Below are 12,878 nucleotides of genomic sequence, written 5' to 3' on the forward strand. Positions count from 1 at the left end.
GGTTTCCTGCTTTGTGATTTCCTGTCATGTTTTACTTTCCACTTCTTGTCTTTGTCCATTTTCCCGACCTTTCTTGTGTACACCTGTCTTATTATTTGATCACATGAGTGTAATAGTTTTTTGATCATATTTTTTTATAGTCTATTGTAAACTGGATTGTATCCTACATGCTCCGGTACAGGAGGTGGCGGTATGCACCTAAAAGTTGGAATTACAACCTGCTAAAAAAAGCAAAGAAGAAGAAGAACACAGGCTTTGAAGGTAGTTTTGGAAGTGGCCGAACTGTGTTACATCGTCACATGATGCACGATGGCCCAAAAACACTTTTTTCCTTCAAGCTAACATTGTGAAAGAATGCTTCAAAACGGCACTGAGCAGCTGTCATATTAAATGCTGTGTCCAGATTTGATCTAATGTCCTTGGCTTCCCCACGTCAGTCCTGCTTTCGTCAAGAAGAAGAAGGAAGGAGAAGAAGAAGAAGAAGAAGAAGAAGAAGAAGAAGGCTACAGAATATTTACTGACCAGAATGAGTTCCTGGCAGGAGTTAAATACAAACCAGCACCCAAAGAGTGTTCATTTGTCACTCCGACATCTTGGAGGCCCAACTAACGTCTGTCAGAGTAGATTTACATAGAAGAGGCCCGGTGTTTAAAAGGTGAATTGAACATTGGGCCTCCTCACAGATTACATTTTAGTGTTGCCATGATTGCAGTTGCAATTGGAAAAAACCAAGAGGCAGAGCGGCTGAGATTCTGGAGCTAGTCTTGTTTCCTGTTACAGTTAAAGCTGGAGTATGGAGCTGTTATGATCAGGCCACTTCCACATGAGTTCACACATTGCTGATTACACTTACATCCTCCACAAATACACTGTATTTTGCTGTTTTTTAAATCAGGTGTCTGTGCATTGTTTTCTGTCAAAACTCTACGACTGATCAACGGAGTTGCTACAGCAGCTGTGTAAAGTTTACAGCAGAGACACCTGACTGCCACAGACGCTCCATACTCCAACATTAACTGTATTTACTGTATACAGCAGTGATACAACACACTCGATCCAACGTGCTTTACAGCACACACGGCAAAACACAAAATCAAAAAAAGGGACAAATAGAAGAGCGCAAAAAGGAAATAGTGACAATACGGTGACCATATTGTAAATACTTTATATACGTTCTCAGAATCAAAAATAAGACCAAGATGCTTAACTTGTGATTCCACAGCAGTGACCAATGAGCCAAAATGAGGAGACATAATGTTTGTCAGTTTTATTTTCATGGAGCTGGACAAAGTCTGCAGCCATCCAGAGTCCTGAAGTTACTGATCTCTTGCAGTTCATTACAATCACTGGGCTCCAGGGGGAGGTGGAGTGAGTTTACAGGCGTTAGTTATGTGTTAATTAATTATGATTTCATTTCAAATACAGTGTTTTTATGCTGCTTATATAAATGAAGCTTTGTAAATCAGGTGTCAGCCAACAATTGACATTTCGCACGAGTTAACATCTGTTTTTGTGTGATGGTAGAGTGAAACCTCATCACCTAAACTGTCTTGTGACAACACAGACAAACACTTGGTCGGTGTGAGGCAAAGATTTTAAGTTCTGTCTTACAAATACTGTATCTGTGTGGGTCAGTACAGAACAGCCGGGAAATGTTCTGATGTCTCCTTGAAAACATCAAGAGGCGTCACACTTACAGATGTTACAACGCTGATTCAAACTGCATCACTGGCTCCACCACCATCCCCTCCACCTCCTGACATGACAGTTGGGTCATAAACATTTAATATGAACATGATATGGTTTTATAGGACTGTCAGATCTGAGCCTATGACATTAACACACATGAACGTATCAGTGGTTTGCCACAACGTTAACACCCAATATGTTATCCTGGTGACGGGGCTGTGAAGTGTGAAGCTACCTGAGACTCTTACCTGGAGGTACGTAGGAAACGTAGCCTGACGAGTTGACAATAACGTTGGTGTGGAAAGCGGGTAATCTTTCATTAGCACTGCGGACAACATGGAGCTGCATTAGCGGCAGTACTCTGACTCTTACCTGGAGGTAAGTAGGAACAGCAGCCTGACGAGTTGACCAAAATGTTGGTGTGGAAAGTAGCATCAAATCTTTCATCAGCACTGCGGACAACACGGAGCTGTGTTAGTACTTAGTGGTGAGTCATCTGCAGCCAAAGCACACAAAAGGACGGCACACAAATGTAGATAAAGCACATTAGAGTATTAGGGTGTTTCTCTGAGTCATTATTGCAGCAGGTATGCAGCACGCAAGAAGGCACAACTGATGCAACAATTCCCCGGAGATGGTTATTCAGTGGTTACCCTCATTCTCCCCCGTTACCCACAATTCACTGCCTCTAAATGAACTCCCCAGAGGTTGAAGCACGGTTGAACTGAAGTTGAAAGTGTTGCTTCAAACAGAGAGTAAAAGCGTAACTTGCAGCAGCGTCTGTCTGGTATCAGGGCCGACTCGGAGGGACAATGACAAATGAAGAGCAATGCTTTTCCCCTCATTAGTCGTTGGGGGGGTAGAGTGCCTCTAATGTGATTTGTTCAGATCTTTCTTTTAGAGATTGATTAATGGTGATCTCTAAAGCATTTTCCATTAGGGACATATAATAAAATGCTCTTTCTCCCATCTTTTTAATACAAGTTTATTCATTTGTCTAAATGATTTATTGCTACAAAGACAAGCCGATGCTCTGCTGCATACATTTACACCGCAGAACTCCACTAACCCTAAAGTGTAACGTTACTGCCTGAACACTAGCTCACCTGACAGGACCAGCTGTATCAGAGCATCACTGTTTCATTCACACAAATTAAAACTTTCTCTTTAACAAAAACAATCATTCACCCTGTGCATATTGATCATGTAGCTCTTGTACCCAACATACAGGCTTAGCTCTGAAAATGAAAGATGTCCAAGTTTTTGTTCCAAAATAAATGTGTTTTGTGGAATATTGAGGGTCATCGACCGTTTCATTTCCTTCTCTCTGCAGGAAGTCTGGTGTCAACATGCAGTCTGATGCTGTGCAGATCTGAATGTTCCAGAACATTCTGACACGAAGCCACCTGATTTTGTTTATTTCATTCTGGTGGCTTTCATGTTGTGGACAGATAAAACAGTTTTCCACACCGGTGGAAAATAAAGCTGTTGCTTAGAAGCAAATATAACAGTTGCCAACTGTTTGTGTTTGTGGGATAATTTATGCTGTCATTTGAAACCAGTGCACCATGCCAGAATACTGTTTTATCAATTTTCACTGATTTGAGATCTAAAAACAGGCTTTAAATTTAAATCAGGCTCATGATGTGTGTTTTCAAGGAAGAACTGGATGTTAGTGGCGACTTTAGTACAAGTAACCCAACAACAAACTGTAAAGATTTAATAAAGTTAAAAGTTAATGCAATGAGCCTCATGCAAGAACATTTCAGTTTTATAAGTCTTACTTAAATTTAGGTTTTCCGAGTCAGATTCAGCAAATCCTCTCTCAGCACAAACTCGTCCTAAGTCACTTGTTTTAAACGTGATGAGTGCCACCTGATCCCCGGATCATGAGAGCTGAACATTCAATCCAATCAATGCCCCTTTTTTCATTGAGGGCTGGAGGAATGAGTCCTAAAATCCAGGAACAAGTGACCATTTCTGCAGCTCTTCCCTCTTCTCAAAGTCAATGTTTTTTTTTTATGACTAATGTCTTTTAAAATCCCTTTTATTCTTTTTAAATGTTGTTATTTACATTCAAATCTTTAATCTTTCTCTGTCTGACTTTTTGTGATGTCGTCCTCTATTATCAAATTGCTATGTAAGGCTACCTATTCTGCTCCACTTGCTGTCAGTTTTGTCACCAAAAATGGTGCCCAAGAGCAAAGAGAAGAACATAGAGACATCACAGGGTGTCAGAAATGAGATAAACACATAACCTGTATGTCTTTATCAGTCGTGGAGTTAGTGGACCATAAAAACATAAAATAAAACACCAAAGCTCAAATTTGGACAAACTCTTGAAAATGGGAAATAGTTTAAATATTAAATTTTAAAATTTTATTTAAATTCAGTATATATTTACATATTAAAGTATTAACTGTATTTAGACATTTAAAATCATTCATAAGGTATTTAATTATTAAGTGACAGACGTTTTTACAGTTACATGACCTGTTGGAGAGGTACATACCACTGGTATGTTTTATTCATACCAAAGATAAAACTCTTTAGGTGGGGTGGTTCTTGCATGAGGCCCGGTGTTATTCACAATAGAGAAATATACATATTTCTTGTATATTACAGAGCCAAAACAAATAACCCTTCATGTGTCAGAGTTGTCAGATCAGACCTGTGGTGTGCAGCAGTATATTACATTCAGTCACTAGATAACAATCTCGTTTTTTTAGAAGCCAAACACCCAGATTTGAATCATCCCTCCTCGATCCCCCTTGTCACACTGTGTGGAGGACAATACGTGCCAGCTGAGCCTGACACCATGCATATCCAATTACACTGCAGCACCCAGCAGGTCTGTCCTCACAATGCCTACCTGTTGTACAGCAGAATGTCCGGCTTCCAAATGAGATTGTCGGGAAATCTCACATTGGTCACACCTGGATATTTTGACTCATTCCACTGGAGGTAATAATCATTCCAGTGCTGCGGGAAACACAAAACATAATGTATTCTCATATCGCACATACATATAAACTTGCATCTTCACTTTGGAAAAACTTGTCTGGGAGCTGAACCCTGGTGTGTCTCTGTGGCTGCTCCTACAATGAGATAATAATGAATGTGTGGCAGCAGCTGTGAAGAACATTATGCAGTGAATCTCTGAGCCAGGTTTCAGTGATGCTGGGGAGGAAAACAATGTTTATATTCGCAGGGAACAGTTCAAACAGTGTGAAGTGTAGAGTCCTGGATCTGATCTGACGACAGTCAGACACAACTCATAAATCAGCCACAGGTTTAAACAGGTGTTGATCAACACATCCCAGATGGTTGGTACCATGACTTCCCTGTAGCAGATTACAGTGATGAGGAATTTATCTACAACCAGCAGCTCTGTGATGACAGTTAGCAAGTATGTTTGCCCTGTCACCATCTTAGCTTAGTATGCTAATGTTTGATAATGAGCACCGAATGCAAAGTGGATTGAGGTAGATGTGAATGCTGTTAGTTCTGCAGGTATGTGGTCATGAAATAAAGTAACCGACGACTGTACAATTTAGAATCTTGACCTCCACGACACGAGAGAAAAAGTCAAGGGATCACCAAAGTTGTAACAGTTCAGCCTGAGGGGGGCACGAATGTTTGAGGGAAATGTCAGGACAATCCGTTCATGAGACATTTCCCTTTTAACCAAATATGTCAAGCTGCAGACGGCAAAGAGGGAAGAGTCAAGAGATCATCAAATAAACTGGGATGCACTGAGATGGTGCTTGTGACAATCTGTTTGGCAGATATCGAGCTATTTACCAAATATGTGAACACACTGACTGCTGGTGGTGCAAGAGGGAAAGTCAAGAGATCAACAAAGACACTGGCATACATTGTGTTTGTGACCATCCATTGGGAAGATATCGAGCTATTTTCATATGTGAACATGTTGACCTGCTGGTGGTTCAGCAGAAGTCAAAGGGTCAGTGAAGTCGTGAGAATCCCCGTATTTCGCAGAGACCATGAATGTTTGTAAAAGGGTTCAAGGCAATCCGTCAGTTTGATGTCGAAATATTTCAGTCTGGGCAGCTGTACTGGACTGGCTTATGAAAATAAATAAAAGATTTTCATGTAAATAAATATCTGTTCAGTCACTGTGTATGGTCGAATAAGGTAACACAACGATGACTGAGCCTCATGAAAGCCCTTACATCTGCTGTAATACCAGAGATGTACACTGGGGGTCGGTGGCAACTTTCTTGGAAAATATCACAAGCAGCTCAAAAGTTGGTGACGCGTTCACCCAGCAGAGGTCGGTTGGCCAGAGAGAGGAGGTGGTTAGCGCGTGACACAACAGTATGTTTTGCCCTGGTCTCTGCTTGTTTTGGGAGTAAACAGTTAACGTTACTGTATACGGTCATGGTCGAGCAAACAAAGAAAAGGCCGAAAACAGCGGACGACGAAACTTTAAAGAAAGGTGCAAATAGCTTTCATGTGGTGTTGTTATGTAGGCGTGGCAAAGCTGCAAACTGACAACTGACTGATGTTACACAGGCGACACTGGATCTCTGGGAAGCAGTGAGGTCCAAAAATACTCCTGTAATTGCCGCTTCCAGAACATTTCAAGATTGTCTCTGGCCAGCTAGCTTGTTTGCCCATGGCACAACAGTCGAACATTTTCCCTTTTTTTTTTATACGATTTTATTTAGATTTTTCAATACATACAAGTCAAGACAAACACCCACGGTCTTGACGACAGAACAAAACAAGACATAAAGGCCAAGCCAAAAATAAAATAAAAATAAACAAAACCAAACAAAAACACACCACGATTGCTCCACATATCCAACACATAAGTTCAATATCAGTATCATCATCTAGACCTTCAATACAGAAATACAGCCAAATATCATTCCTCTTTATGGAACACCCACGTCTCAAGAGGGGAAAATAAATAGATAAATAGAAATAAATAAATTGATTAATTATTGAAACCAAAGGACTGAATAAATAAAAATCATGTCACCCCCAAAATATTCGGGCTAAGTACTCAGTGCCTGTAATACTTTCGCCCATATGATTTCAAATTGAGTTGATTTATTCTTTTCCATGGCGATGTTCAAATAATAAGACATTTCTCTTTTCCAGTGTAATAATGTGGGAGGGTGTGTGGATTTCCAATGTTTGAGGATCAGTTTCTTTAATACGATTGATGAAAAAACAATAATCCAACTCAATGGGTGCCTTGCTGTGTCCTGAGACATATCTTGAAGTATACAAACTGATGGATTAAAGTTAAATCTGACCTTAAATATGTCTGATAGCCAATTGTCTATATTAACCCAGATCCTCTGAATTTTGCTGCAGTGCCAAAAAGCATGGATTAATGAATCTGAAGTTCCACATTTAAAGCAGTCTCCCAATATGTGTGGATTATATTTATGCACTTTATCCCCTGTGAAGTAGGTTCTGTACATTATCTTATATTGAATCAAACGTAGATTCTCATTAACAGTAATATCTTTTGTTAAATTCCAACAATCCCTCCATCTTACATCAGTATCCTCTCGTTTTAAATCTTGGTTCCACAAATGTATTCTTGACTGTAACAAATTATCTACAGAGTACGATTTCTACAAGAGCCTGCAGACTTTACCTGTTAAATGATCACCTGATTCTGAATCAAATATAACTTCTTCTAAATTACTCTGCTGTCCAAATGACTGTAAATCCAAAGTTTGAAATATGCTTCTGAGTTGCATATACCTAAGAAATTCTCTATTAGACAAACAACATTTCTTTTGCAGATCAGCCCATGAACTGAGTTTGTTTCCATGCATTAAATCATTTACAGTTTCTATCCTGCTATCTCTCCATGTAGACCAGCTTAATGGTACATTTTGAAGAGCTATCCCAGGATTGTTCCATAAAGAAATATTTTTGGGGACTGATATTGACTCACTCAGAATACCTTTCATTTTTCTCCATGTTGTTGCTAAAGTTCTTCCTACAAAATTAACAGAGCTGGTTTTATCATTTGAGAATATATACAACAAAAGGTTTTGAGGATAAACTTGTGCATTTTCCACTTGGATCCATGGCTCCTTAGTTGTGTTTTTGACTATATGACGTAAGTAAAATGCTTGAGAAGCAAGATAATATAGTTCTAAGTCCAGGAAGCTAAATATATAGAGCTTTCCTTTTAATTCTATGGTTTTTCTTCCCCCATATAAAGTCTGTAATGATAGAATAAGCTTTATTGAAAAATATTTTAGGGGGAGTCATTGGTACTGTTGAAAATACGAAAAAAGAATTTTGCAAGCCATGTCATTTTAAATAAATTGATTCTTCCCGTAAAGTTTATTGGAAGGTTCATCCATTTATTCAGATCTGATTTCATATTACTGAGCAGTGGAATGAAATTATCTTCATATATCTGTTGCTTATTGTGACTTATTATGCATTCCTAAGTATTTGATACTGATTGTCCACTTAAAAGATTCTTGTGTCATGTTTTTATGTTTCCCTACTGCCATCACTTCAGTTTTGTCCATATTGATTTTATAACCTGAGACTAATGAATATTCAGAAATAATTCTAAAAGGGGAAGGTATAGATTTTTCAAAGTTAGTTAGGTACAAGATCATCTGCAAATAAATTAAGTTTATATTGTTGTTAACAATACTGACACCTGTAACTTCTGGACCCTGTCTAATTTTCTCCGTGAATGGTTCCATTGCTAAAGCAAAAAGGAGTGGGGGAAAGTGGGCAACCCTGTCTTGTGCTTCTCTCTAATGTAACTTCTCCAGATAGTAAATTATTAGTATAGATCCTAGCTGTGGAATATTTATATACTCATTTTACAAAATCTATGATTTCAGCTGGAAAAACTTTAAATAAAAAAGGCCACTCAAGTCGATCAAATGCCTTTTCGGCATCTACTGCCATCACTGATAAATCTATATTATGCTTTTTTGCATGTTGTATTATGCTAAAACATGTTCTTGTATTTGTTTGTAAGTGCCTATTTTAATAAACCTAGTTTGATTCTTGTGTATCAGATCTGGTAAAACCTTTGCTAATCTATTACTAAGAAGTTTAGTCAATATTTTATTGTCACAATTAATCAAACTAATGGGTCTAAAGTCTGTCGAACATTTTCCAACAAATACAGATGTGCCACCTTGAGGGTTAATAACAACACACATCATCAAACAGACAAATAAAGAGCTGGAACACGTTTACATTAATGTTAGCTTGTCTAGCCATCTTACATCTGTGTAAGCTTATCAAACAGGCTAACATGTTCACAAGGTAAATTCAGAATGAAACCTAATTCCACAGGTTCATGCCATCATCAACATCTTGCTGCTCTTTTAAACAGAACTACTAATCATATGCATGAATTCAAATATTAAAACAAGGTAAGAGTTATATGAGAAGTTAAATAAGAAGCCACCAGAAAGTTATTATTTCATAGCATAACAACTGGACAAGGGGAAACAGCCAGCATGGTTCTGTTTTCTGTACAGATTTTACAAAATATCATGTGTAAATTACTGAGCTTAGGCAGTTTTGTTACCTTCAGGCATAACAAGGATAGATTTCCCCTGTTTCCAGATTTGATGCTAAGCTAACAAGGGTCTTGCCTTATATTTAACAGATAAATATAAGAGTGGCATCAATCATTTTGTCTAGCGTATTTCCAAAAATGTCGAGCCATTTTATTAAGTCACTTTTAATTAAACTCACTGATGGCCTCAGGAAAGGGCACAAAAGATACGTTTAAAGGGTAAGACTAAAATAGTATTCAGTCATTTCTCAATGCAGTGAACCACACAGCTATCCCTGACAATTAAAGCAAGAACATGGTGCCTTAAACCAAAACTGAAGCCACTCAATTATTCATGTCATTGTGCAATGTGTCATACAACTGTGCATTTAGAATTTGTGCATTCCAAGTGTATCCTGAGGCAAAAGAAATCTTATAATTACTTCTCTCAGGCAAAAAATGATTGAATGCATAATCTTACAGAACCATCATCAGAGTCTCAAAGTGACTTTGGGAGATGAGCTCATCGTGTGGGACTTTCTTCCCCGGAGTCCACACCAGCAGACTAAGGCAACATATGCTAGATCAACGCTAACAGATGGGAGATACTGTGGATGCTCTCCGTGCTATTTGAGAGTCGATTGTGCAGGGTGTGGAGTGAGAGAGAGATTGAGTGAGGCTGCTGCTGTGATTTCCACGGGGTGATTTAAAACAGGCCAAGCAGCCTTGATACAGCCTGCTGACGCTGCAGCAGCAGGGAGCTCGTGTCACACAATGGACAGGCTGCGATAAAACATCTGTGTTCACGCACCTCATCTCACTGCACAGAGGAGTAAGGGCCATATTGCTCCTCTGGAAGATGAAATGGAAAAGACTGTGTACCAGTTAATGTGATTACCAAGACTGTACGACAATCAAACTCTGTCTTTAAACTCAGACCTTTAAGCTGCAACTCAGAAGTAACTCTGTCAGATTTATCGGAGATTTGTTGTGATTAGAAACATCATATTCAGACACTGGACTAAAGTTAAAGGTACAGTTTAAACTCAATCCATTCTTACTATCTTAAATTTACACTACTTAAAAAACTACATACAAAGTAGATTACACCCGTCTGTGTCAGCGTTTAAAGAAAGTATGTTTATCCCCCTTCTTCCCGATGGTTACGCCTCGTTTCCACATACGTATGTGACTGGTGTCTGTAGATCCGTAAATATACGAATAATACCCCTAGTGTCCAACGCAAGGAAATGCATGTCTTTAAGTAAGAATAGAAACTACCTGTTTAGCCATGGCTGAAATTTATAGAAGGAAACAACAGCAGTAGAACTGGAGGGACAAACTGCCTGTATATTATAATCATATTTTAGCAGAATGATATTACTCAGATTCACAATGTGTTAGAACTAGTTAAACTATTTCATTTAAAATATACAAACTCACTTGACAATCAACATAAGTGACTAACATAACTGAAATAGCCTGTTAGCTATTAGCCACCTGTTAGCTAAGCTAGTACACTGTCATACAGTCTCTCTGGAAAACCACTGCACAACATACGTTTTTTAAAGTACTTAAAGTTTTGCAGGCACGTTGGATATCACATAGCTTCCCATAGGAATGAATGGACTTCCTACACATACGTATGTGGAAACGAGGCGTTAGACAAGGAGATCCCTTTAGCTATCATGCCTGTACGGTATATATCAGTCTAATGCCAGCAGCCGGTTGGCTAAACTTAGAATGCAAACTATAAAAACATGAGAAACAGTCCAAAGGTAACAAATTAGCTACAAAACTTGTTATATATTATATACTATAAATATAAGAGTAGAAACTTTGGATAAAACCAAAATAGTTGTTTCCAGTGCTTGTGTCAAGCTTAGGGTTGCCAACTCCCTGAAAAATAAATAAGGGACACCTACTCCTCCCAAACCCACCACCCCCGATGGCTTGGTAAAAAAAAAAAGTGCTGCTTTTTGTGTGTGAAACGATTTTTAAATGATTTGACTCGACTGTGAATTTAATTCGATGCATGTTTTTGAGTGATACGAATACACAGAAAAACAGTTATTATTCAACAATTTATTTTTTAGTGCAAAATAAAATATATTTTTAACAAATCTGTCCTGCTTAACTTGACAGAATAAAATAAATATTTATTTAACAGAACTCTCCTGCTTAACTTAAAACAGTATAAAATAACAGAAAACAATAGAAAGTTGCTTTCTTTCTGATATGTAGTTCATGTGTAGTATATCAACTGCCTGTGCAGTACAAATTCTGCACATTACATCTATCTATCTATGGACTGTTTGAACTGACATGTGTAAGGTTGTATATATGTATGTATACATTATAGTGTGCATTCTTTGTCTATTATTCATCTATGTATTACTTTTATGTATTATTGATCTATCTTATGTATTCATCTATTGATTGTATGTGTTTATTCCACTAAACAATTTATTCGACCATAAAATACTGCCATTTATTGGACTTAAAAAACATTCTTTTTTTTTTTTTAACATACCATATCTGCCTCTGGTGTTGCCTGATGGACAACAAACCGGTCAAGGGTCCACCTGCTTGTCCCTCACGTGTTTAATGTGTCGACCATTGGAATCATGTTGTGTCACGTCAAACAGTCCACCATGGGCTACAGAAAAAGTGCGCCAGCAGACATTATCTACACTTTTTCCAGCCACATATTTTCTTTTTCTTATTCGAGTCTGTTTTTTGCAGCCTTTTCTTTTTTTTTCCTCAAGGAAGTAACGTTACTGCTCATGGTGGAAGGCGTACCGTCTGCAGTGTCCTGTAAACCTGTGTCGTTGTGAGCCATGCTGGATTGTTTTGCCAGTTGCCTCAGTCTCTTGTCTTCCGGTATCTTCTTGCAAGCAACAGTACCCCGGCCAATGAGAAGAGCCGGATTCTGCATTGTTATTCTCGTGTGTGAGTGTGCTGTCGGCTCATTGGTCAAAGAGCAGGAGTGGGCTGGCAGTAAGATTACCGTAAATTTTCATATAAAACGCCCTGTCATTCATTAATTCTATTGACATTTTAAAGACCTTTTTGATTCTCACAGAAATACGGGACAAAGTGCGTCCCTTTTAAGCTCAATACGGGACGCCTAACTTTGTTTCTAAATACGGGACGACTCCGTTTTTCAAGGGACGGTTGGCAACCCTAGTCAAAGCTATGCTAACCAACCGTTGGTGCTTGCCTTGTATTAACCTGACTCACCTGAGAGTGGTAAGTGTTAAAGTGAAACTCTTGCCAAAAAGCAACCAAGGCTTTATTTGTGATTGAATATGAGTCAAACCTTCGTGTGAAAGCATAATTACGAAAGAGGCACTTTTAAGATTTACCGTAGTTTCATTTTCGGGCAAGCTAATTTACAATGGAGTGCGGGGGCACTCGTACGCTAGCATCAAAATCTCTATTTTTAAAACACTAAGAAGGCTCGTCACAACATAAAACTTTGCTCATAGTATCACCAGGGTCGCTACACATAAACACGAGCATTGAGAACATTGTTTGTGTACACAGTTTACTAAAAAAAAAGGCTTTTGAACAACTCACGTTACAAGCTGTGTCTCCGGCGCGCCACCGTCATGGCAGACAAAAAGTGTCGATCCCCGAGTGCGACCTA

At 38.6% G+C, this 12,878-nt stretch overlaps 1 protein-coding gene across 2 annotated transcripts in view; it reads right to left on the reverse strand.

Annotated features, from left to right (window-relative positions):
• The window catches only part of chrna7a (cholinergic receptor, nicotinic, alpha 7a (neuronal)), a 34,863-nt gene that overhangs the window by 14,722 nt on the left and 7,263 nt on the right, over positions 1 to 12,878 (reverse strand). Inside the window, exons 4-5 of one of the 2 annotated variants that reach the window (XM_030414215.1) lie at positions 4,562 to 4,671; positions 2,062 to 2,141 (exon numbers count right to left, since the gene is read on the reverse strand). In XM_030414215.1, the coding sequence (XP_030270075.1) occupies positions 2,062 to 2,141; positions 4,562 to 4,671 (190 nt within the window). Of the gene's footprint in view, positions 1 to 1,937; positions 2,015 to 2,061; positions 2,142 to 4,561; positions 4,672 to 12,878 lie in introns of both variants that reach the window. The other variant, XM_030414217.1, reaches the window with a different exon arrangement.

This window comes from Sparus aurata, chromosome 4, assembly GCF_900880675.1.
Source record: "Sparus aurata chromosome 4, fSpaAur1.1, whole genome shotgun sequence".
In the NCBI taxonomy this organism is placed as follows: domain Eukaryota; kingdom Metazoa; phylum Chordata; class Actinopteri; order Spariformes; family Sparidae; genus Sparus; species Sparus aurata.